Raw genomic sequence first — 27,078 nt, 5'->3', positions numbered from 1 at the left:
AGAATATGAAAAACCAGACCGGCAAATGGATAGTCTTTAGATAAAACAAAGATGAATGCTGAAGCCAGCAACGGGAGCGCTGAGAAGCAACTCGATTTACATCAGAGCTTCCAGAAGGCTGAAGTTGAGTTAGTAACACCAGGTAACTGAAATGTGGGTGAAGGTGGGGCTGAAAGACCACTAAGAAGCAAATGCTTCTTAGCTGGATCCTCTCCCTTTGTGTACCCAAAGAACTGCCCCGCCCCAACCCCAGGCTGGTACAAAACTGGAGGGTAAATACATGGTATGTGAGCTGGAGAGCATCAGGCATAATTAGAGGATTGGGCGCCTTACTGAAAACAAAGAGATTATGCACTGAAGGCTGAACTTCTAAACCTTCTTTCTGCCCTTTCCTCTTAGAAATCTGGCAGCCTGGCTTGTATCCTTAGAGGATAAATAAGCCTTCTCAAGGGCACGTTACCTATGTAAAAGGAAACATCTACAGATTTCCCAATGGAACAACTCAGCCAGACCACAGAAGTGAGGCCCACATTCAATGAGCCAGACCCCTCTCCCCAAACAGACCTTCCAATTAACTTTTTAGGATCCCACTCTTAAAAAGAGCAGACAACCAAGAGTTTGAAAAGGCATTTAATAGGAAAAGTCAAAACAAAGGAATATTAAAACAAAAAACCCTCTTGGACATTAAAAAATCTGAGCGGAATACAGGGAAACTATATAGGCAAGTTACAAAGATCTTTTTTTAGGAAACCTTCCAGAAGGAAGCATAAAGATAGTAAATGGAGTAAGAATATTGGAAGATTAATTAATCCAGAAAGTCCAACATCCACATAGCTTATTTTTTCAGAAAGAAAAACGAAATTGGAAGAAATCCACAGATAACTCAAGGAAATTTCCCAGAACTGAAGAACTTGGCTTTCCATGCATACTTAAAAGTTTACCCAGCACAATGGATAAGCCACTCCAAGACACTGGAAAAATTTCAAAATACTACATATGAAGAGGCCTGGGGTGGGAGTGAGAGGGAATGTACACATGCAAAAAAAAAAAAAAAAATCAGAACAGATTGCATTCCTCAACATTTAGAAGGGAGAAAACAACAAGCCAATGCCTTCAAAATAATTCTATGGAAAAGTTATTCACAGCCTGGACCTCTGCCTAGCCAACCTACTGAGTGTGGCAGGAGGAGACAGAGATCTCAGGAACTTTATCTCCCACACACTTTCTCAGGGAGGTAGTTGGAGGTGACAAATCAAGAAGTCAGGGGATTAACATACATAATGTGACAGTGAAAGGATACACCCACCCAAGAAGTGTGCAGCAAACCCAGAGTAAACCAAATGAACCCAGCAAACAGAAGACATCTCTAAGACATACCTTATGAATCTAAACATTAAAAGGAAGTTGGCACGAACAAATGAGAGTTTGGGGAGAAATTAGTGACAAGCACAAAAAAAAAAAACTCCCTCCAAAAAAGTTAGGCGGGGGGTGGGGTGGGGTGAAGTAGTAACAGTATACCACGTGGCCTAGTTGTGAAAAACTGTAAGGCAAAAACTACCACGCTAACCAAAATCGTAACTATAACAGAATCTCAAAATAGTCTGTGGGAATAGCAGGATGGTGAAAGAGAGCTAAATCTTCACTTTGAACACCAGAAAGTCAACAGATGATACCCAAGATTAAAAAAACCAACACAGAGCAAAATAAAGCAACTTACTTAAGGAGATGGAGGTAAATAATGTGAGAATCAGTGGAGTTGAAAGAGGTTGTCTCCCAGAATCAGAAAACACTGTTTTGCTTTTTAGAATTGAGTTTCTTTTACACTAAGTGTACTATAACAATGAAAATGAAAAGTAAATTTTTCAAAGAGATAGCTTCGTGCAGCCTAAAAAGTAACAAAATTAAAATTATCAAAGAAAGTAACAGCTATAGTGGTAAGTTCAGGGGTTATACCATATATATTATAGAGGAAGATCATTAATGATTTCTAAATGATATTATTCATGTTGGTAAAAAGAAATTTAAAAAATAAAACTCAGAATAACCCTTTCCACTAGGGAGAAATTCTGCATATAATTCAAGTAATGTATTTACATATAATAAATCAAATATTACATCAAATCTAAATCTAGTATATAAATTGGTTTGGAAGGATAAGTTTTCTGGGTAAGTACACCTGAGTATACCCTCTGGGAGCACCATTTTGCTTTGCCTAAAAGCCATGTAATTGCTCCTGTTTCTTCAACAGGTAACAGTAAACAGTTACCTTGTACTTTTTAAAATGACTTGAGGTTTTTATACATCACTAATATGTGTTATAGCATGTCCTACTATACTGAACATAAAGCTGTTTATCCTGACATTACGTACCCACGAGACTACTGTGGTTTGAGTTATTTCTTCACGTTTCTCTTCCCCTCTACTGTAGTAAGGCTAGCGCTATTCTTAGGCTACTACTAATAGCAACCCCCCCCCTTCTCACTTGTAGTTTATTTGGCAAGAACGTCAGAACCAGATCATTGAGACAGTGGTACACAAGGACAACAAACAGGCAGAGACTAAAGGATAAAGAAGCTCCCCTTTACATAACTGCAAGAGTTTTAGAGCATAAACTAAAGGAAATGAGCAGAGACATGAGCTATGTTGTGGTTAAGTGAGAATACTAAAGGGCTGGATTTCAAATAGATACATATGGTTATACTTTAGTTGACTCAAAAATACCCACTGACCAAGTTTTATACATAATGGTGCAAGAGTTTCTTCCTCCACTTAGAATGAGAATAATGTCACTGTTTGCCTTGAATCTTCAAAACTGCTGATTTATTCTCACTTGATTTATTCCTGATAAACACACACACACACACACCCCTTGCTAGTCCCAAAGAAAGTTTTTAAGATCCGGTCAGCTAGCCACCCTTTCCCCTTCATAGAGTCAAAGCGCCCCCAAGGACGAGACGTGTGGTGAGCAGAGAGACATGGCGGCATGCAGCTACCGTCCCTGCCCAGTCAAGGCCCTCCTTCAGTCCCACATTTATTCCGTTGGTAAGAACTCACTGAGCACCCACTGTGTGCAGGCATTGTGCTCAGTGCTGCAATTTTTGAAATGACGAAGTGTATGTAGGATCTGACCCAGTCCTTGACAGCTTTCCTGATGCGAGAGAGACGGAATGCCCACAGAGCTGACTCAGGGAGCGAAAGCATGGGTGAGGTCTGCTTTCTGTCCCCCCGTCAGCCCACCATAGACTTCTGCGTTCCTCAAGCTGGTCAAAAGTAAAAACAAATAAGGCACATTTAAAAAAAAAATTCCCTCCCTTTAATTGACCAAAGTAAAGCCATGACATTTCATTTGGTAACCTGCTCAGAATTATAAAAATCATTGCATTTGGCCCAGCCCATACTGCCCAGGGCAAAACTTCCAGACAATTCTAATCACATCGTGTTCTGCTGTTATAAACTGCATGTTTAAAAAACGTCTTCGGCGTCCTAAGTGAGACGCACTCAGTGTGAAGCATATCGGAGCTGGAAGAAACGTTTATGTCCTTGACAAGCCTCGATTATCCAGGTCCTTCACCTGCAACACAAAGATGTCAGTTTAATATTCACAATCAGGTCACCTTGGAGAGCTTCTCTACCAAGCTGGGTCCCCCCTGGTTTGAGACTAGCTCCTCTCTGCTTAGCCTTTCAAAATACCTCTGTGAGGAGCAGTATAAGTGATGTGCCGTCCAAACACATCAAGGGTTCTCAATCTTCTCTTATGTTAGAGATGTAACAAACTTATCTGTGACTCTGTGCCACAAACCCTTCAGTAGAAGAAAATGTAGTTCAAAACACAAACACACACTTTCTCTCCCCTCACCCAAAGCCTGATTAATCACTAAAAAATATCAAGTTCAACCCCAACTGGAAAAACATCACTGCAGCCACTGCCAAAATGACAGCAGATTGGGGGTCTATGCTCTCAGAACAATCTAAATGAACACGGTAGAATTCTGACTTGCAAGCTAGTTTCCAGACACTAGAAATGTACAGCCCACTTTGAAGTACAGGAGCCCAGCCGCAGACAGGATGGCAGCTTGCTCCACACAACACCTGCCCACCTTGTATATCCTGACCAGCCAATGCTCTGTGGTGTACGCTTCCTCCAGGACGTCGAGCTCGAAGTCTTTGTTCCCAATCTCAGCATTCCGCACACGGTCAAAGCCTGGTGGGCGCTCTAGACAGGGACAAAAAAAAAAAAAAAAAAAAAAGAGACACACTTCTTTCTACAATGCTGATTTCTTAAGGAAAGAGTAAATCAATTTGGTAAATCACCCACTAATTGGAATGTTTTTCCTTAGCCTGCAGTGTGCTTAGAGAGTAGGACCTGCCCAGAAGGACATCAGGTCGAAATGGCAAATCCAGTGTTACCCTATCCAAGTCCTCTCCAGGAGGATGCTGCTTCTTTTGTCTTCTGAGAGGTGGGGGCTGACTCCCAAGCCTCTTTATTCCTGAGGATTGCCACCCTCAGCCCTCTATGACACACCAGTAACCCCCCACGGGTCAGAGAAGAACCTGTCAGACGTCAAAGGCTCCCAGCTGGTTCAGAAATTGTTCCTAGTGCAGAACTAAGAAACTGAAGTCAGAAGGAAAGACTTAACCTAATCGAATTACTCTCAATGTATTTATCTAAGAAATGAAAAGTCCTTTATCTATCCTATCCTGCTTCATTTCCTTTTTCCACTGCGATACCTTGTCCTGAGAGACAATAAAAAGTAATGGGTAAGAGCACAGACTCTAGAGCCAGACTGCCTGAGTTTTATTTAACCCGACTCTGCTACTTAGGTGACTCTGGGCAGTTAAGTATCCTATTTGCCCCTTGATTTCCTCATATATAAAATGGAATAACATTAGTATTTATACCTTTCGGGTTATTGTGAGGATTAAATGTGTTAACAGATGTAAGGCACTTAGAACAGTGCCTGCAATGTGAAAAAAGCTCTGTGTTCGCTACAAGCACTGCTCTTACTATTGGTATTAAAGTGATCAGGAATCACTCACTGGCTTCCGTGTAGACCTGTCCAAAGCGGTAGTAACACATCTTGTACATAAGGCAGTTCAGCAGCACGGGAGAACCCTCGCGATCCACACGGAACTCCCCAGTTGGAGTGTAATAGTCATGCTCCTTGATATGTCTGCCTGTGTCTGTGCTGCCTCCAATCCGGACCATCCACAGGAACTTGTTGATGTCTGGGGAAAAGAAAGAGGAAGAAAGAGCTGCTGCATCACAAAGGTTGCTAGAGCTAAATCACCTAAAGAAAAGGTCACTATTTCTAAGGAAATCCCCCAAATATTTTTTGAATGGGAAATGGTGCCCTTTAACTCATTTATAAAAACTGGAAAGACAATGTATGGGCAAAACTTTTTTCCTCAAAATATACAGCCTGTCCCATAGATGACTGGACTCCTGAAACCCTATACAACCAGTCCAGACTTAAGTCACAGCTGAGGTTATTCTCAGATACTGGCTGGGGCTGAGCGTCCAGCACAGTAGCCACTAGCCCCATGGAGCCATGCCAGAGGCACCACCGGCAATGTGGCCAGTCCAAATCCAGACAGGCTGCAAGTGTAAAATACACACCAGATTTCTAAGACATGGCCCCAAAACAAAACAAGTGATACAATATTCAGTTAAATAAACTGATTAAAATTCATTTCTGGGGGTGGGGGGAGGCAGAAGAGGGTCATGAGGGGGTCAGTGGTGATGGAAGGAGACTTGACTTGGGTGGTGAACTCACAATACAGTGTACAGATGATGTGTTACAGAATTGCACACCTGAAACCTGTATAATTTTACTAACTACTACCACCCCAATAAATTAAATAAGACAGTTAAAAATAAATAAAATTTTTCATTTTTTTACTTATTTTGATGTGGCTAACAGAAATTTTTAAATGACATGTGTGCCTCCGCTGTATTTCTACTGCACAGTACCGGCCGACGGAGTGGCAGCTGTTTGCCAGGGAGGGACAGAAGACATGAACACGACGCTCCCTTTCTTGACCTACAGCTGCAAAGTTACAAATTCTGAAGCATATCTATGAGAAGTCAACACTTCTATGTCAGCATACTGATACCACTATCAACTCATCTCTGAGTATGTTACCCTCTGTATCTCCCCCACAGGCTTTAGGGAAATGATGGTTAGTACAAAAAGTATTACTGACCCACAAGAAAAAAGATTCCTACTGTACTACTGCAGAGGGTTCCAGGGTATATCACAGTGGGTAAGAACACAGACTCTGGATCTGAACTGCCTGGGTTTGATTCCTACCACTGCCAGTTCTACATGGGTGACCTCTAGCAAGTTACTTAACCTCTATGTGCTTCAGTCTCCTCATCTGTCAAATTAGAAAAATGACAGTATCTACCACACAGATACTAGAGCATTATGAGTAAGAGTATGTAAAGCATTTAATGCAAGGGTGTCACACTCATTTTCACCAGGGGCCACATCAGCCTCACAGTTGCCTTCAAAGGTCTGAATGCAATGTTAGGACTGAGTAAATGTAACTATTCCTTAATAGTTAAGCGAGAGCTCGGTGCTGCCACTGGGTAGAAACAAGATGGAGGGCTGGATTCAGCCTGTAGGCCTTGTGTTTGCCACCTGTGATTTAACGTATCATTCGTAAGCATTCAATAAATAATGTTGCTGTCTTCACGTAGTATCTACAGTCTTATCTCTACCCTGTAAATGGGAAAACGAAGGCACAAAGACTTGCCTGGATCACATGGCCAGAAAAAGAAGCAAAAACAAACCCCAGTGTATCAACTGTACTCTCTTAGAGCACTAATTCTGTAGCTTCCTTGTATGTCTTTGCGGTATGTTTGAAGGAAAAACCTGACAAGCTTTAAAAATGGAAGAGTGCATAGCAGAAGAGACAATCAACAAAACAAAAAGGCAACCTAAGGATTGCAAGTATTTGCAAACCATGTATCAGGTAAGGGCTTAATACCCAAAATACATAACAGACTGATATAACTCAATAGCAACTCGCCCCCCAACACACATATCCAACTAAACAACAGACAAAGGACCCAAATGTTTTCCCCAAAATACTGAGATGGACAACTGGTACATGAAAAGGTGCTCAACATCACTCATCATTAGGGAAATGCAAGTCAAAACCACAACGAAGCCCTGGCTGGCATAGCTCAGTGGATTGAGTGCGGGCTGTGAACCAAAGCACTGCAGGTTCGATTCCCAGTCAGGGCACATGCCTGGATTGCAGGCCACAGCTCCCAGCAACCGCACATTGATGTTTCTCTCCCCACCCCCTTCCCTCTCTAAAAATAAATAAATAATATCTTTAAAAAAAAACACAATGATACATCACCTCACACCTGTTAGAATGGCCAGAGGGAACAAATGTTGGGGAAGGTGACAGAAAAGGAAACCCTTGTGCGGCACTATTAGTGGGGGTGTGAACTGATACACCCTCCCTATGGAAGACAGTATGGAGGTTCCTCGAAAAATTAAAAATAGAATTACTACACAACCCACAATCCCAGCTCTGGGTATACATCTGAAGGAAATGAAATCATCACCACAAAGAGACAGTGCACCCCCACGTTCACGGCAGCATTACTCCTGACAACCGGGATAGGGAAGCAAATTGGGTGCCCGTCAAAGGATGAGTGGATAAAGGAAATATGGCATACATTTGTATTATATACAGGTACATACATGGATACTACTGGTATATGTGATATGTACATATAATGGAATACCATTCAGCCATAAACAGAAGGAAATTCTGCCATTTGTGACAATACAGGCAGACCTGGAGGGCATTATGCCAAGTGACGTCAGAGAAAGATAAATACTGTGTGAGCTCACTTACGTGTGGAATCTAAAAAAAACAAACTCACAGAAACCGATCAGATGTGTGACTACTAGAGGCTGGGGTGGGATGGGGGAATCAGGCAAAAACGGGTAAACGGCACAAACTTCCAGCTATGAGATAAGGAAGTCCTGGGGATGTTACGTGCAACTGATGACTATAGTGAATAACACTGTGCTGTTTAACTGAAAGTTGCTAAGAAAGTAGATCTTAAAAGTTATTACAAGAAAAAAAACTGTAGCTATGTGAAGGGGTAGGTGTTGACTAAACTTATGGTAATCATTTGTCATACACACACACACACACACATACACAGAGAAAATCATTACATAATACAGCTTAAACTTATACAATGTGTCAATTACATCTCAATAAAAACTGGAGAAAAATGGAAATACATAAATGAATGGGTATGGCTGTGGTCTTAATAAACAGACCCCTGGTCTACCAGATCATCAGCCAATGAATACTATGTATCATATCTTAGAATTTCCATATAATGTAGTATCTGAGAAAACATTTTAAATCTTGTTTGTTTTCCATAGGGATGTAAAGTATAGCATAGGGAATACAGCCATTAATTTGTAATAACTATGTATAGTGCCAGATGGGTTCTAGACTTACCAAGGGGATCACTTCATAAGTTTTATAAATGTCTAACCACTACACCATACACCTGAAACTAATTTAATATTGAATGTCAACTATAATTGAAAAAAAAGTTTTAAAGAAATGCACTTCAAAACTGTATGTAGGTAATATCACTGCATATGGGCAGGCATTGGAAGAAAATACACCAGGGAATAAAAATACCTGATACTTTATTAAAATTTCATTTGTTTTCTATTAAAAATTTCAAATGTTAAAAAAAAAAAAGGAAGACTGAAAAGTAACAGAAAATACAGGAAAGACGGCCCATTATTAAAAGATGTTTTTCAACCAAGGAATGCACCAATAAGTGGGACATTTTCACAACATTTTTACACAGCTACACAACCAATTTATGATGAAGGAGCAGCTGCTTCATCATCATCCCAACATCTGTATCAGCACTACACACATGCACAAATGGAAAAGATTTGTAAATGCCAGGTGTTGTTTAAGGATGTAGAGCAACTGAGAACTTCAGACAATGCTGGCAGGGACGTAAACTGGTGCTACTACTCTAGGAATCTCTTTGCCTCTGGGACCTGATGTTATAAGAAGACGTAGGTTCAGAAGTGCCTAACATTTTAAAGTATGAAGAGGTATTGTTTAATTTTTTTTAAGTTTTTTTTTAGGCAGAGAACAATATTTAGACGATTCTTCTAAAACCATGGTTTTGTTAATAATCATAGGGAACTATGGTAACATATGCCATACATACATACATATCTGTGTATGTAGGTACAATGTATACAAAACATTTTAAGCTGGCAGATCATTCTATGGCTTAAACCCACTGAAAAAAACGTTGAATCTTAGATTCATTTTCAGAAGCCTTATGTTGTTTGTTTACTGGCTGTGGAACTCCTCCTAAATCTTAGACAAGTATAGCAGGCCATACCTATATGAGAAATAGTTACATTTACTTCCTACTTGTTGCAAAAAAAAAAAAAAAAAGAAAGAAAAGAAAAGAAAAAGAAATCAAAATAACCAAAAGGCAAGTTGCAAATACTTAGGACCCTCCCCAACTAAGAAAATGTTAGTAACAGTACAAGACAGAAAAACAGGAGCATCATCTGGTTTTCTTAGAGTCTATGCCCTGTAGCTAGAGATAGAATCAAGTACATTACCATCAGAGGAATACCCAGTAAGGCCTCCAAAAATGACCAGCACATAGCTAACATCAAGCTCCCTCATGATCTCATAGGCTTTTTCTTCTGTGGATGCCATTGCCTAGAAAAATACGTGCACATTTCTCAGAGTAAAATTCCAGGTCATACGGTACCTCAGGGAGAAACACTCCCCACTAGGCCCTGTGGGCCGAACACCCAAATGATCCCTTTACTTACCTGCCCTACTCGAGAAATGTGGGTATTGTTCCACGTGTTATTGTCCACTAAGATCGTCCGATTCGCCATGGCTGTAATCTGGTAGCCGTAATCCCACCACGACATGACCTTCGCATCCTGAAAGAGACATGGGAAGTGAAAACAACAAGCTTTCCACCGCGTCCAAAAATCACATACACAGAATGGAGTGGAAGTGCGTCTGACCGGAAAAGAGGCATGGACAGTTAATCAATTTCTGTACAAAATACTGCATGCCTCACTGGGAAACAAAGCTTTGCACCTGGCCCTGCATTTATACACAATCATAAAATCTCAGTGCAAACCACATAATCCAACATTCCCGAAACTTCCATCGCAGCTCACCTTTTACAGACAAGTGTAATGGAGTGGGAGTGTAGGGGCTGTTCAATATTTCCAAATAAACAGCCTGGCATCATCGGATGATTGTATTAAATAAATGGTTTTTAACAGCATCACAAACATCAGTTATAAAGATGGAGAAAACACAAATCACAGGTTACAATAGGGAAGGATTAAAAAATTCTTAACGTTTTGACTCTTTACAAATCTAACTCAGAAGTGCTATTTCCAATAGCTACTGCAAAGGAAATCACTTCAGACTCTCAAAAGGTATAAGCCGAGCCCTGGCTGGCGTAGCTCAGTGGATTGAGCGCGGGCTGGGAACCAAAGTGTCCCAGGTTCGATTCCCAGCCAGGGTACATGCCTGGGTTGCAGGCCATAACCCCAGCAACCGCACATTGATATCTCTCTCTCTCTCTCTCTCCCCCCGCTTCACTCTCTAAAAATAAATAAATAAAATCTTTAAAAAAAAAAAAAAAAAAAGGTATAAGCCAAAATGTTAAAAGTGGTTATCATTAGGTGATCACTTTATGGAAAATTTATATTTTTTCTTGCTTCTATTTTCTGGTTTTTCTACAATGAACATGTATTATTTATCTGTAAGTTTTTTCTTCTTTTATAACTGGGAAGGTCTACCTCATGATGAAATCACCATGCTGACAATAATTACCAGTAAGGGTCACTCCAGAAGAAACCCTAAATTGAATGGAGGTGACCTTTAAGGCTCATCCAACACCAGAGTTCTAGTTACATCTTCTCTAGTTACATCATCTCATTTTAGATGAACTTTCCACTCATCTAAAAGCTATGCTTCACAGTAACATCAAATGTCCCCCTCCCCGCCAACAATGCCGCTCCTCCCAAATCTTTACCTCTGGAGTATTGTGACGAAGCCAATAGTACGCTTCTCGGAAATCATCGAAAATGATCCTGCTGCCATCCCCGCCACGAGCAGACAGCACAATGGAGGGGGAAGAGTAGGCCTCACTGGTAACCCAGGTCGAATGGAAGGTGTAGGTGATGAGAAAGAAAGCCATGACCAGTACCATCCCACTTGCCACCTATAACACGGAAAAATGTGTTATAAAACCAAATTAAATTTACACAGCATAGACCAGCTTCTTACACACGGTCAATGATACAGAGGAGATGAATCAGAACAACTCAGGGGTTAATTCTGACCACTTATGACAGTCCTCTGCTCCCTTACTCAAAAAAAGATGTATCTACATGCACACACGCATAGGCACACAGTTCCCCAAGCCTGTTCTTGGTGTTGCATAATTCTCACTTCATTCTTAATAGGGTAGGTAGAATCCTGCTGCTTCTTGCTCTTCTTGTCTGGACGACTGATGTCCAGATTCTTCATGTAAGTGGACAGCACCTGCGAGACTCCGATGCCAGAAAGAATGCACATCACGGGTGCCAACACCAGCATCAGACGCACCTAAAAGAGATCGCAGTCTAATCAGTGGTGTACAAATGACAGATTTCAACCTATGAGGAGGTTACGACATCAATTTAGGGGTTTTCAAAAAACATGACTTTTCAATGAAACAGAACAAAATACAAAAGAAAAATAATTGATAAATCTACAGTAGAAGTATGTATTTCTTAAACTTTATTTTTCAGTTATACATGTATATGTGTCCTAAGTAATTTAATATAAAATAAATTTCATTTAAAAAAATTTGGGGGGAAGAATTCTTAGCAACTTTACTATGCTAATTTACCTTGTAATTTTATTTTATTTTAATTTTATTTTTTAAAAGATTTTATTTATTTTTAGAGAGCAGGGAAAGGGAATAAGAGAGCGAAACATCAATGCATGGTTGCCTCTTGTGCGCCCCCTACTGGGGACCTGGCCTGCAACTGAGGCATGTGCCCTGCCTGGCAATTCAATCTGCAACCACTTGGGTCACAGGCCTGCACTTAATCCACTGAGCCACATCAGCCAGGGCTACCTTGTAATTTCAAAAAATCTATTTCTTAATTGTGGTTTCAGATCAAAAAAAGTGTGAGAAACAGTCTTGTTACATTATATAAAATCTCTTCTGTTTTTAACCTAGCACTGGACAATCCTCACAGGCATTTAAGAAAACCATCGTCTCCCTGTTTAAGACACCCAACAAGAGAGTGGAAAGAGCCTGCCCGGGGTCACAGTCTCCAACAAGTGTCCAAGTGCCTTGCCCTCACACACAGGTACAAACGCAGGAATGCGGACCCACAACCACAATGTGTTGAGTGCCTCACACACTCCTGTGATGGTAAACAACAACAGTGAGCAGCTTTGTAACTCAGCCCTCAGATGCTCAGCGGGAAGTGCCTGCACCATCAGGACCTTCTGACTCCTGCTACGGAGGAAACAAAAAAGCACCTCAGAGTCAGGAGTGGAAAGGTGTGCCAGGACTGAGGGAATTACTCACCATCACAGCTGAAAAGTACATGCTGGTCACACCGTACATGATAATGAAAATCCGGGCATCAGACAGGTTGCTAAAGCAGTAATAGAGACCAACTACAAAAGTAAAAGAAAAAAGAAGAAAGCAGCTAAAAATAACAATCACAGATACATGCAAAAATGTTCACTACAGCACTCCTTAAAATAGCAAAAAATCAGAGAGCACCTAAATGTCCAACATTAAGGAGATAAACTACGGTATATTTGTAAACTCGAGAGCAATACATTAATTAAAATATTGCTACAGAGAGATGGACCATTTGCCTTCTCCTTTACACATCTCTGTAACTTTAAAAAACTAACAAATGATATATCTTAAATAGTATTTCTCTAAAATAATACTAACCAGAAATTATCACAATTCTTTGTGAAATGAAAAAAGTCAGGGGAAAAAATGTATCATCTCATTTGTATTCAATAACTGGATGAATATACATCAAAATGCTAAAGTAGCAACAGATATGTGGTGAGAATTGAAATTTTTTTCACTTGTATATATTTTTTACAATAGATAACTTACTTTCAATAAAAAAATGTAAAAGTTATTTTATTAAAAAAAAAAAAAGCAGTCTGCTACATCATCGGTAAATTCTAAAACGTATTTGGATTGGCCAGAAAATAAGTTAGATGAAAAGGCTTTACAATCAGCCATGCCTATTCTGGATTTCGGTACCACCAAGAAGATAAATGGGAGGAGTCAGGGGTGGGTGGTAGGAGAGAGGGACGCTAGAAGTATTCAAACAAAACCAAAAACAAAACCACCTGAATATGAGTTAGGGTTGAATTTTAACTTATACATGAACAGAAAACTAGGAAGCTCTCAACTTCCCAGGCTCTGCAACTGTTCAATTCTATCGTCTACTCTTCTTCAGTATCAGAAGAGAGTGCTCAGTCATCTCTGTACTGCACGAGGTAAATAGGCAAAAAACAAAAGCACAAGGGCAAGGGTATTTTGCTTATTTTGAAACAAATGATTCCTACAAAGGATACTTCAACACTTGGCAGACAGACCTGGAAACATGAAGACAAGAAGCTGCAGGTCAAAATAGTACGAAGACCAGGTCGTGGGCTGATGCTCGGACACAGAAGCAATGATGGGGATGTTGTTCTTGGCATAAGACGGATCCAGCAGCGAGTAGAAACGCCCCGTCCAGGGAGATATTTTTCCTGGCAACAAAGAAGCAGCAAATATTTCACAATCACTCCTGAAACAAAACAGCCCTAACTAATCACAACTTCTCATTTTAATTAGACTCTCTGAGACAGAGAAGGACTAGGTCTTTGTTTAAATGCCATCACTACTTCGAGAATTTATTCCATGTCCAAACCCATTTATGTTTAATAGTAAAAGCCATGATGAGCCTTCCCTACCTGTCAGCATGAGGAGAGCTCCCACGGTGAGAAGGACAAAGCCTACCAGGGAGATGACACTTCGGAAAAGGACTTCAAACTGCTGTGGGTTCAACTTGCTGCGCAGATAATCCACAAAGGCATGGATCTGGCAGAGACCAAAGACCCCGAAGGCCGCCATGTGCTCCGATGACAGGACAGGCTGTTGGTGAAAGCACATGTATGAGAACAGTGTCAGAAAAGAACGGGTCCAGCCTAGACCTGAAGTATGCTGACCCTAGCTCAGACCAAAGGGTCAAATGAGTTCTGAAGCCCTCAAGGAACTAGGACCAATCTAGAGAAGGGTCTAATTCACCTGCTACATGGTCTGAAGAAAACATATCACATCTCTGGCCTTTCCTCAAGCTATTACCTTTCAGCCTGTACTGCAATTTTCTCTTCCCAAAAATTTGCATTCACTGAAATTCTCATCATTCAAGGCCCAATGCAAATACCATTTTCCCCTGATCTGCTAAATTAAATAAAGTCCATCACTCCCTTCTGTGGTCACTGAACTTTAAGTCTCTTCTATCACTTAAAAGTCTCTGTTTAGACCAGCTGTTCTCCAACTCTAGCAGCCATCCTAATAATCAAGGGGATCAGGGAGAGGGGGACTGCTGAGCCCCACCCCCCACAATTTGCATTTCTATCAAGTTCCCAGAACCTGCTGATGCTGGTGGTCCAGGAACTACGTTTCCAGAACCACATGCTACAGACCATAGGCAGCTGCATGTAATTCTATCCCCACAGAAGACTGTAACCTCCTTAAGGACCAGAGCCATATCATCATACTTTTCACACTTCCAGGTTATTGGCAAATTGCATATAGGAGATGATCAGTAAAGAAATACTTGCTGACCTGTGAATTAGGATTCCATTCTCTTAAGACAACATGGGAAACCAAACACATCATATTATTCTGATTTAATAGCTGTCTCTTAACTCTGGAGAGTAATGTGGCTAAAGGCTTGTGCTCTGCTTCCTGAAGAACTTTGGCTTAGGCCCCATTAAGAAGTTCAGAGGTCATCATCATTAAAAAGAACTACAAATAACTTTGATCACTCACATCAACTTGGCTCAACCAAAATCTTAACTCTCTCCTCCTCCTTCAGGCCCAAGCCAAATAAAGTCATAAATTTACACCTCACGAAGCAAATGTTAATGGACAGAGAACTTTAATGACTAATGATTGTTACTTCAGTTAACGTAAGCAGTCCAAGGTTAGACCTGAGAGGAAGTCTCACTCCCCTCACCAAAATCCAGGATAAATCGATCCAGTTGGAGCTGCTCAGGAAAAGCAGAAGCTAAAAAATGCACTCAGCCGCGGGCCCACCTGGAAGCCCACGAAGGAGATCTGCATGGAGAGAATGGTGCCCAGGCAGTACACCGTGCAGTAGGCCACGTAGATGCGGTGGGAGAAGCGTCCTGTCAGCATCAGCACCAGCACGTGGAGGGGGATCAAGTTGATCAGGAACACGTAACCGCCCCACGAAGAGACCTGTGGCAGCATAAAAGAGAACAGTTCCTCCGAGCGCTCCCCCTCAACCACCACCATTATACTGCAGGATGTTACCGGCGACCTTTTCCAAGAACATCTCTTTACAAAAACTGACAAACCTTATTTATGTCAAGTGGCATAAAGAGTTTAAATAACTGATTTCTTTCAACAGGAATTTCAAATTCCCACCCATAAATCAAATTCACACCCACTGCTATAACTCAATCCCATTCTCTACGGCTCCCGACATCAAAATCACACACCGAGAGGCACCCAACCTTCAGGGTTAATCTGGACGCAATCTACTTGAAGTTCACATGGAGGGTTTAGGGATACATGCGAAACCTGAGCATGTGGAAGTAGGTAAGGGAAGTCTAAGTGCACACATAAAAATCAAAGAAATAAATGCATATATAAAGGAAAAACTTAAGGAGAACACACTAAAATTTAAGGGGAATAGTACTGTCAGAAAAGAGAGCTGGCCAACCAATATGTACCCAGAGGAAAGATGGAATCTGGAGAACTTTAAAAGTTAAAACATCTCTATCTTGCTATATGCAGTCGCTATCCATGCCTGCCTTGGATTAGTCTTCGTATGGATACAAGTATCAAGACCTCTAGCTTCCACTCCACAGTCTCAAAGCCCAAAAGCTACTGTCAGTTCCTATCAGCTGACCGCAGCAGGTATTCAGACACAGAGACTCCTACAAGACAGGAAACAGTTACCATGTAGAAATAAGCGAGGGCACACTTGGCTGCCCAGTAGATGGAGCCAGTCTTCACCGCTTTGATCCACATGTAGTAGGTGAGGAGCATGCAGAAGATGGCGATCCCTGCAGAAAGGAGGCAACGAAAAGTCAACAGAGGGCCACGCAGCCATCATGTTTAAGAACACTGTTCTGGAACGGACCGCTTGCATTCTCATCTCAGATGTACTGCTCATTTATAATATAACTCGTGTGCCTTCCTTTGTCTCAGCTTCTTGTACAAGTGAGTCCATAATAGTATCTACTTGGTAAGTGTTGTGAAAACAAACTTAATTGTTTCACACAAAGCACTTACCACGATACCCCACACATGGCAAGCATTGAGTGAGTGTTGGCCACAACCATTACAATTCTTCCTCGGCACTACAGTCCCTGCCAGTGCAGCACTGAGCATACCATACCCTGTACCTTCCCACGTCTCCCTCTTCTACAACCTGGTTCGTATGTTCCGATGGCCCCTCTTTTCAACTTAATTTGGCCTTTGGAAGTCCCAACCTCAGGGTCTAGTTCAACCTAAACTGCTTCCAAAAAGCCTTCCCTGACCCCCAAATCTGAATTAATGTCTCCTTTAACTACATTCCCAAAGTACTCTGTTCTTACTTCTTTCATGGCACATGATACTATCTGCCTGTTAGTGGTAATTTTTATAAGTCTGTGCTGTATTTATCTTCCTTAATAGATTATGGACCAACATAATTTTACTCACTAATCTATGTCTGTAATTCCTTAATTATGAGCCAAAATAACCTTATTCATTATCTTTCTTTATAATACCTAACACTGTTTTCCTAATAACACTCTATAAATATAGGCTGAATTGAAAATGAGTCAAAGTCACTGTAGTTTTAAAAACATTCACTCCTCTTATCTAGGAAAAGCAAGAAAATAAATGATGTTAAAACAAGAGTACCATTCAACACTAAGAGTTCACGCCACTTTCATGAGTCCAGAGACAAGTCAAACACCTTCCATAAGGAAAATTCCCAGTTGCCTTCCACAGGGGTGGCAGAAAGAGAATATAAACTTCTCTGAGGTCCCTTTCCGCCCATTTCTAATCTTCTTGCCCAAATGCCATTATTGCTATTGCAAACCAATAGATGTGGACACAGATTCTAATGCACTTTAAGAAGTTCTACTGGAAAATGAAGTGACAGATCTTCTTTCCATGTTAAGCCTTACCTTCATTGTCGTAGGAGCCAGCCACTGACCGGGAGATGTACCCGGGAACCACAGCAATCATGGCGGCAGCCAGAAGTCCCGCCCCTGCGTCCTGTAAGAAAAGAGGGGAGACAGAAGTTAACACCAATACATCTACGAGAGGGGAGAAGAGAGGATCTACTAGTCCATTCTGTTTAAAATGGGCCCAGAGAACAGTCCAACACTTTCAAAAGTAAACGTGATGCTAGAAATGCTGGAAATGTTCACAGCACAAGACAGCTAAAAATTTCACACCAATTCTCCACGATGATACCAACTCTGAAACTAAGTACACATATGCTGAGGACGGACAATCATGCAAGCTGTCAGACATACGACACTGTCCCAGAATGGGCTGTTTGGGGTCTCCCCAGGCTCATGAAGCCCTACCTACTATCCCTAACAACATCTGCACTCTGCAGGACACGACTCACACCTCTAAATGCTATGCAAGTACAAGCAAAGGAAGACAATTATTATTTGAGCTAAAAAGTCAACTAAGGTGATAACCTATCTGAACTAAAGATCCCAGGAGCTTAGATAATCAGGTTGGAGGATCACCAGGCAATCTGTGAGCTCAGGTGAGAGGTGTAACAAAACGTAATCCACACCCAAAGAGGAAGAACTTATCTATTAATAAGAATCAAATTTGGAACAAGGGCAGCAAGGAGAAGCATGAAAAAGCTGCCAAACTAAACTCAAGTTCCCCAAACCCTCCTACAGTTTAACATCCTCAGGTATCTCCCTGACTCCGTAGCCACAAACTACAGACAGCCTCCAAAGAGCCAGGGTCTGCAGAAACCTAGAAAAAGAGTCAGTATTACTGAGTCTACTACAAAAGCCAAGTGGCTTAAGAATTTTTAAATAAATACTTTTAAAATTCAACAAATAACTGCTAAGTGTTCATTTCTAGTAGGAAGAACTAACTACTTTAGAATATGTCCTGTAGTTATTTTTCCTCTCCCTTAGACTGTGAGAACTTCAAAATCTAAACCTCACATTCTGCATTTTACATGTTTTCGCCCTTATGTAGCAATTTACACGTGACCCTCAAATGTTCTCTTTAAAGAACAAACAGTTGTGGATGGTAAGAAACCACAGACTCTGAGGAGGAGGGGAATGAACCCACAGGCCCAGCAAAGGCCATCTTTAGCCTCCAGCTCCCTGCCCTCTAAGGTGCAGCCCCCACCCTGTACGTCTCCTAGAGAGGCTCTACAACAGTCATCCCCAAGCCTCCTGTCACCCCCAATCCTTCACCTTGAGCTCTTTGGTAAGGTGGTACGTGACGATGGTGGTGAAGGAAGAGAAGAGAGGGGCCAGGAACACACAGACATTCCGAATGTCGATGGTTATGTGGAAAAAATGGAGTACATGGTAGATTGCAGCAGAGGTGATCATTAAGCCTGTAACAGGAAGAAGAAACTCCATTAGGTTATCCTCGGACAAAGAAGTTAAGGGAAGCCCTGGCTGCTGTGGCTCAGTTGGTTGGGTGCTGGCCTGTGAACCGAAAGGCTGCTGATTTGACTCTCAGTGAGGGCACATGTCTGGGTTGTGGGCCAAGCCCTGAGTTGGGGGTGGACAAGAGGCCACTGGCCAGGTAGCCTAGCTGGTCAGAGCACTGACCTGATACACTAAGGTTGTGGGTTCAATCCCCAGTCAGGGCACATATAAAAAGCAACCAATAAATGCATAAATGGATGAACAAGCTGATGTTTCTTTCTCTCCCCCTCTTTCCCTCCCTCTCCTCCGCTTTCTTCTTCTCTGTCTCTAAAACCAATTAAAAAACAAAACGGCAACTGATCAATGTTTCTCTCACACACTGGTATTTCTCTCCCTCTCTTCCCCTCTCTCTAAAAATAAATAAGATCTTTAAAAATAAAAAAAGAACTTAAGGGAAAGAGAAAGGAAAAATCTGAGCACCAATAAAGTGACAACACAGGTCTTGACAAACCACCAAAAATACTAACATAGCAACTGCAGTAGGCCTATAAATTTCCCTCCTAAGGATTCAATCGGAAGCCCAGAATTTATGAGAAACCACCAATCCCTACTCTCCTATACATGCTCTCCTATTATATATATGTAAGATCCACTTAGAGGAATCTGTAATCAGAATGAAATTACAAGTGCCACAAAATGAAGACATCAGACATTTTAAAGTGGTACAGTAATATACAAATACCTACTAGTTTAAAAGAAACACTGTTTCCCTCACCTGGGTAAATCGTTCCTCCGATGATCCGGCCCAGTGGGTACCAGGCCCGGTCATCAAACCAGTTATGGAATTTGTAAAATCCCTCCTCGGCAAGGAACCGGGTAGTCCGATAGTTAAAGTACCTACAGCAAGGAATAAAGGATCCATGTCTCCTCCTGTACACACTCAGGCACTCACACCAATCTGCAGTCAAGTTCATTCCTTAGATCACACCATTGAGGAACTTACCATTACTCAGTAAAGTCAGTTTGGTACCAGAAATTATGCCAAGCATGAAATCATCTTCTATTACTGGAAGCCTCATTTCTAGCTCCACACTTGTCTCAACTGAAGCACTGCTTCTCTCATAAGGAAATGCAACGAAAGCCTAACAAGATCACAAAGCTCCTGGTAGGACACTTCGGCAGGCTGGCAGGTCACAGGCATCACCACCAGACAGAGCGCCAAAGCACCCAGAAGACGCAACAGCAGGGACAGGGGCACCATACCACACACGGGGACACACACCTGCGTTCCAGGGTGAGCACCTCTAAAGATGTCAGCTGAACACCATACGCAGGATGGAAATTTTTTAACCCTCTCCATTAACACAAACTTCTTAATTCTCATGTTATTTAAAATAGTTATAAATGCCACCTACCTAGTAGTATAAAATGCAAATTACATGTTAAAATTATAATTGATATAAAATACTTAGCATTATGCATGGAAAGGGACAGTTGCTTAGGTCCAAATTAGATAACCCCTTAAGTTTCACACTTAAAAAGAAATAATTAAATGGCACAAATATAAACAAATAAATAAAAGGAATTGTTTCACGATCAAAGGTAATCATCACCAACCATTATTCCTGCTCAGCCCTCTCACCCCATTTCCTCCTTGGCCAGTCCGGGTTTAGCAGCTACAGCAGAAGTAGCAGAAATCTCTATCCTTCTGTCTATTGCTAATGATTGTTATTTTGGTAACTGTCAAGGAGACAAGGGATAAGAGCAACAGGCAGTCAACATGTGTCAGAAATGAATCCTTTGCCAAACAGTAGGAGAGGCAGAGGGAGACGGAGGAGGTGTAAGTTGGTGGGAATGGGTCTGAACTAGGGTCCCACGCTGGGCCTCCATTTTCTGCTCTGTGAGAGGAAATGTCAAATCACAAGATCCCTACAGCCCCCCTGCTCTGTGACTACAGTGCAGGTACTCTTGCTTTCCCTGTCCGTCTCACCCCAGAGCTCACCTATTTAGAGGGTCTGAGGCAAAGCCTTGATTGGTCATCAAGAAATGAAAGGATGTGAGTTTCCTCATTCATGAGAAAAAATAAACTGTTTTGGCAGAATCCCAAAGAAAGTATCTGCATGCCTTCAAAGTGCTTTCAAATATCTATACAGAACAAGTGACAAATCTGCAAACACACGCAGGAGCATTCTGAATCAATGCTTCATAAACTGACTATACTATTTTTAAGATATCGATGGTATGTCAAGAACCCACGATTCTGGCTCTCCAAATTTTTAATTAAGCCTTAATTTTAAGCAATATAGCACAGTGACTCCAGTGTCCAGAGACAGATAGACCTGAAGTCAAATCCCGGCTCCTCTGCACACTACCTACGTAACCCTGATTTGTCGCTGCTGGATGCAGTCTCACTTGTGAGAAGGATAACGTGTTCCTCCCTCTCACAGGGTACACAATTAGGTTTTAGAGACAATCTATGACACTGCTTAGGACAAAATGAATGCTCAAGAAACATCTTTCACCTCTGTCTTTCCTCAATAAACAAAATCCCTAATCAAACTGGTAGCTTTCAATTTTCCTCAGAGTCTTAAAACTTAACCGATAGACCCAATTTCTACCATATAAATTGTTAAATAGAAATAAAATAAGTCATGGATCTCCAGTTCATGCCTTGTGATTTTCTTTTGAGCCTAAAACATACCAGCCCCCTTTCCTTCAGTTTGCATCGCTAACTGCTGACCAAGCTCAGAAGCTGGACGGCTTCTAGCGTAGCCAGATCTTAAGTGATAAGCAGGCATACCAGCAATGCCTCTGACATTTTCTGTAAGTTTAACAGGCTACTTTGTTAATGCTAACAGATGTTTCAGAAGAAGACAATTATTTCCTTCAGAAAACTTGAGGGATTCCCCCGGTACAAGTATATAAACTGCATCCCCACCACTAAGAGCTGACTGGAATGTGAATTTAAAATCCATGAACCCGAACTCTTCTCCAACAGCAGACCAAGCAAAGGTACTCACGGGTCGAACTCATGGATGACACTTTCGAATCTCAGGACAGCAAAGAGACGAGTGGAGAATGCTGCAAATATTGAGAATTGACATTTTAATGGTAATGTGCCATGGAAAATAATAGTAGATAGTAATAAAAACAATAATATAGCACAGATGTCCCAGGAATACAAAATGATTCCTACATAAAGTATTTATCCATCCCCCCCACATAAAAGAAAGAGAAGTTCACTTCCTCCTGACAATGACACCTGCATTTTCCACGCAGGCAGGACACTTAACTAGTTCTTACCAATGCCTGCAATGGTGCATTCGCCTATTAACACTGCACTCAACTTACACAGTCATCTTTTATGTACGGTGAGTCCCTAAAACTAACCTTAACTTTGCAACAAACTGAGAAGTAAAGCAAGCAAGACTATTCTTTTAACTCATAAAAAACTAAAATACTTTAAAACCAGAAGCTCCAAAGAGACTTTCAGAAATACTAAGGTAGGCAACTAAACTGGAAAAAAAATAAATGTCCTTTTGAAATTATGTGTCCAAGGATCCTCAGTATCTCTTTCAGCCCTATAAAAAACCAGAATTAGCACAGCACGATTCCCATTCTTTCCCGGATGACCACTGGTCCTTTTAAAATCCTTGGGGTTTTTTTGCCTTCATAAAATTATACTGATGGAAAACAGCAAAAAGAACGTATTACCATCTGCTGAAAATAGGAAAGCCATTCTTGATTTTTTCCCATCCCCAAAGAAAGAGTGGTCCACATGCAAACTCACACAGCACAGCAGCCATTGAGAGAATGAGAAGCTTCAGAAGGGTGTCCTGCTTCTCATAGGACAGCCGCAAAAATCCCAGCTTAGTCATCTTGACATTGATGGGTGGCAACAGATGTCACTGAAACAGCTAAAATGGAAAAATCGAGACCATGAGATATCGGACACCTTCAATCCACCTAACTCACTTTCACATTTTATGGTGGCCGAGAGACATAAAGTGACAAGAGCTAGAGAACACGCCAGAGAAGGTCAGGGCTAATACTAACACCCAAGTCTTGTTTGAATTATGGTCAGCTGATAAGACAGTAGGTACAGGTCAGGCCTAGGTGTCAAGACTGAAAAGGAATGATTAGATGTATCAACATAATCCTGTTTCCCACTTCCTCACAGCTAACGAGTACAGAAGCAACACTGGCAACCGCGTGGTACAAAGACGAAAAACAGGAATAGAAAGATGGGGGTTGGAGAAAGAGATGTGAAGAAAATAGAAAAGCATGTAAATAGAGAAAAAAACTATATGGAGAGAATATTCAAGAAAAGGCAGGAATACACGAAAGAAAGCAAAGGATGAAGACCGAGTACAGAAGTTGAAGTAGAAAGTGGAGAAAGAGAAGTCATGACTGAATTAGCACAACTTATAGCTCTAAACTGCAGCTTCATTGGCTTCTTCTGTTCTGAACGCCAGTGGGACAGCAGGGTCACCTCGAAGAGCGTGACTGATGATGAATGCAGGTGTGCTCGCCATGCGCTCAAGAAGAGGGGCAGACACACAGATCACTGCACTTCCAACTGGATACATCACACGGTAATCACTGTTCAGATTTCTACCTGCTTCTAATCAGTTGTCTCAGGGCATCTCTGTAACTGACACTACCGATTCAAGCCACTGACCCCAGGGACAGCTCATGGAACCAGATGACAATCTGAAGGGAAAAGAAAATGTTTCCTGCTGAAGCAAGAAAAGTTCACGGGAAAAATCAGATGAAAATGAAATGCTCAGGGAAGCATTAGGCATGGTGATCACTTGATAAAATTTATTAGCACTTATTTACCAAAGGAGGTTTAGCTATTTCTGTTTAAGATAGTACTGGCTTCTTAAATCCTCAAGAGCTAAGTTATAAAGACTAGAATAACAAAGGATATGTAACATTGTTCAAGACTGCAGGTGAGGGGAAAAAAAGGAAACTGCACCTCTCTTAGTCTTTTCCCCAGTATTACTAGAGGAAAGGAAAAAGAACAGAATAAAAAAGCATCGGACTGGATGGAAGGCATGAAGAATCATACCTTCCTAGCCCAACAGTGAGAAATCAAGCATCTTTTCCGTAATTCACTGTCCCAAAGGAGCAGTTTTAGGTATGTTCTTAATTATAATCCCCAAAGAAAGCCTTATCTTGCAATAAAAAATAAACACCTAACTCCAGGAAGTCAATATTCCAACCACATCCCTCAGGTTCGTATTTGTTCGCTGGAATGCCTGAAAAGAAAAAACTTAACACCACTGCGCCGATATTAACCCACACCTAGCAGAGGAAAGGAGAGTACTCGAACCTCTACCTGAAAGCTGAGTACGGGAGCTGGTAATTTAAGTCAGTTTTCGGTGTACTCTGTGGTCGCTTTTCGAACAGCCTCCAGCAAGTACGAGCAACAGCGCTTATCTTAAACACTGAGCAACCGTTCTCCTCCTCAACTGCGCCTGCAAGCCTGGGGCACCCTTGCCTGCACCCTTTCTCACCCTCTCCCACTCCTTCATTCCCCTCCACCCCCTCACACTCACTCCTGCGGGTCCCACCTCCGGTCTCCCACCCCCACCTCGAGACAACCGCCACCTCGACACCCTGAGTGTCTGCCCCTCCAAGACCAGCAGCTTCAGGATACTAACTTCCCCACGCGCTACTGGCCGAAGTGCAACTGCTTCCCAGACTTGGACATCTTTCCCACCCCGGACCCCCGACACCACGCCCCACGCCCCTTCCTCCGCGCTCTCCAATCGGCTTCTCCTCCCCACCGCCGCCTTCGGAGCCCCACCTCTGGTACTTCCCTCAGCCCTACCAATGTCCTGGGCCGCACCTGCCGCTATTCTCAAGTTTTACCGCAAGGCCTTCTCACCTGGCCGGCGTTCCTCAGGAATCCGCTGGGCTCCCACTGCCATCCGCTCAGCGGCGCACTCAACCCTGGCAAAGGCCGGGTCCGCCTCCTGAATAGCTCCCTATTGGTTGGCCCACGGCCGACACGACACTTCTGGAGAACGATAGGGTCGTGAAACTGTCCATCAAACACAGAGGCGTTAACAAAGCCGCACTCCTATTTCTTAAATGGACAGCACAGAAGTCACTTAGCACCTGGGAGGCGGTACTTTATGCTCCTGCTGAGCTGCGACTGGTCCGCTAGTGAGAGCGAGAGCGAGGACCGAACGAGCTCCAAGCAGTTTGGTTGAGGGCCGAGGAGTGACGTGTCGGTCAGCGGACCGGGAGGAAGTCGCGGAGTGGGGAAGGTGTTGCCCTTTGACCCCAGTTACGTGACCAGAAGAGGAAACTGCGCGAACGAACAGCTGAAACATCGTATCTCTGGGCTTCGATTATAACACTTTTTTTTCTTTAAGGTACAAATTGTTACCTAACATAAGGTTAAAGCTTCCTACCTGTGACATTGAAAATGTAAGCGCTTTCCGGTGCAGATGGGGAGTCCCGTCTCAGACTGGTAGCTCACGTGCTGTTTGCTGTCTCCCCGGAACCTGTGGTTGACGCGGGCCAAGCAGACTTGGGGCGTTTCCTTTTTAGGCCCTGCCTGTGCGTTTCGCTCGATCGGGCGGCGGGACCAGTGAAGGAACCCGAGACGGCCGCACGCAGCCCTTCCCGAGGAGCCGGCCAGCGGCCGCGCGCCGCACCAGCTCAGCCCGCGAAAGCTGCCCTCTGCCCCCCGCTGCCCCCACCGCGCACGCACAGCAAAGTTGCTGAAGACTGGCGGTTTCAGTTTCTAGGAATACAACCCGCCAAAGCACATTTAAATCAGTGTTTCGGAATTGTGTGCCTTTTTCAGAATCCACGTGACCAGGCTCACCACTCGCAGACGTTATAACTCAATAAATGCTTGTTTTTATGTGTTCAATGTAATTTTAACAGAATGAAACTGAAGCTGAAATCTGAAGGGATTGCAGAATCTCAAATAAATGCTTCTTCAAAACAACTTACGTTTTTTTCCTTAATAAGGGGGAAGGGAAATTAAGATTCCTCTAACGTGAAAATAAAAAGTATAGTTGCAAGACCATTAAGATAGGGTCCTCATTAATTTTTTAAGTTATTGAATGTGTTTCCTAAAGGAAACTGAGAAGTTAAAAGATACTATTCAAGAACAAAGTTTAAAGTCTAAGCCCAGTTTTGGGACATTCTTTAACCCAATCAATAGGGAAAGACTTACTATCTACAAGCAAAATCAAAGTCAGGGCAGCAGTCATTATTATAGTGGTCATAAACCAAGAGTTCATATGTGAGTTCAGCATATCAAGTTAATCCTCCTGATCAAAAGTTTTGACTTTGTTCTTTCAGAAGAACTCTAATATTCCATCAGTTGTTAAAGCTATTTTTAGATTGCTTTGTAGAATCGTTATTCCCGTGGAACTTTTGGTCTCTCCCAAAGCGTCTTTTTACCTCTTTTATATAATTGTTCAAAAGAAACAGCTCACCTGGAGCACACAGGAGTAATAAGATCAATCTATTTTCTTGATGTTCTCCCCAGCACCCTTTCCAGTGTGCTGTACAACAAAACTACCAGGATTTCTTCTCAGTGCACTGATTCCAGGTTCACGTTTGGTTGGATGTTTTGTTTCCTGTACTTAATAATCTGTTTCTTGTGCGTTTCGCTTTGATAGATTTTTCAAGTAACTTTTTTCAGAAAAGCTGAATGGAAAGCAAACAGTGCCTTTATTTTGTCATACAGGAGCACAGATAAAAGCACTTTTTCAAAGCATTACAGTTTTGTCTTTTGTTGGGCTGGCCAAAAAGTTTGTTTGGTCTTTTCTGTAAGATGGCTCTAGGAATGATTAGTTGTCTTGAACTTCATTCAGAACAATTTTGTTAGATTATATTGTGACAGTTCTCATATTTGTGTGCATTTAAAAAAACTGGTGAATGGTTATGTAGCCATTTTAATATTGAAGACAAAAGAAAATAGGCAGCATTTTCAGCATGTTATACTTTATTATTTCAAGAAAGGTAAAAATGCAACTGAAACATAAGATTTGTGCAGTGTATAGAAAAGGTGCTGTGACTGATCGAATGTGTCAAAAGTGATTTGCGAAGTTTTGT

The 27,078-nt window shown here is 41.9% G+C and overlaps 1 protein-coding gene across 4 annotated transcripts; it reads right to left on the bottom strand.

The window, feature by feature from the left end:
• Positions 1 to 845: 845 nt before the first annotated feature.
• On the bottom strand, positions 846 to 25,008 carry STT3A (STT3 oligosaccharyltransferase complex catalytic subunit A). Of its 4 annotated transcripts, none has more exons than XM_028527510.2 (18): positions 24,884 to 25,008; positions 22,778 to 22,904; positions 22,008 to 22,068; positions 19,763 to 19,884; positions 18,805 to 18,950; positions 17,530 to 17,620; positions 16,310 to 16,416; positions 15,419 to 15,583; positions 14,068 to 14,248; positions 13,708 to 13,863; positions 12,662 to 12,753; positions 11,527 to 11,682; positions 11,108 to 11,296; positions 9,876 to 9,992; positions 9,657 to 9,759; positions 5,038 to 5,226; positions 4,098 to 4,213; positions 846 to 3,571 (listed from the first exon to the last, which is right to left on the bottom strand). In XM_028527510.2, the coding sequence occupies exons 2-18, from the start codon at positions 22,863 to 22,865 to the stop codon at positions 3,533 to 3,535; spliced, it is 2,118 nt and encodes a 705-aa protein (XP_028383311.1). In that variant the 5' UTR covers positions 22,866 to 22,904; positions 24,884 to 25,008; the 3' UTR covers positions 846 to 3,532. The 4 variants fall into 4 exon arrangements, with proteins under 4 accessions (XP_028383311.1, XP_035870411.1, XP_035870410.1 ...); XM_036014518.1 differs by having other exon boundaries at positions 22,778 to 22,895; positions 24,884 to 24,979; XM_036014517.1 differs by lacking the exon at positions 24,884 to 25,008 and adding an exon at positions 24,845 to 24,865.
• Positions 25,009 to 27,078: the final 2,070 nt, after the last annotated feature.

The sequence above is a fragment of the Phyllostomus discolor genome, chromosome 13, assembly GCF_004126475.2.
Source record: "Phyllostomus discolor isolate MPI-MPIP mPhyDis1 chromosome 13, mPhyDis1.pri.v3, whole genome shotgun sequence".
NCBI classification, from domain to species: domain Eukaryota; kingdom Metazoa; phylum Chordata; class Mammalia; order Chiroptera; family Phyllostomidae; genus Phyllostomus; species Phyllostomus discolor.
This window is presented reverse-complemented; position numbering and strand designations above follow the sequence as displayed.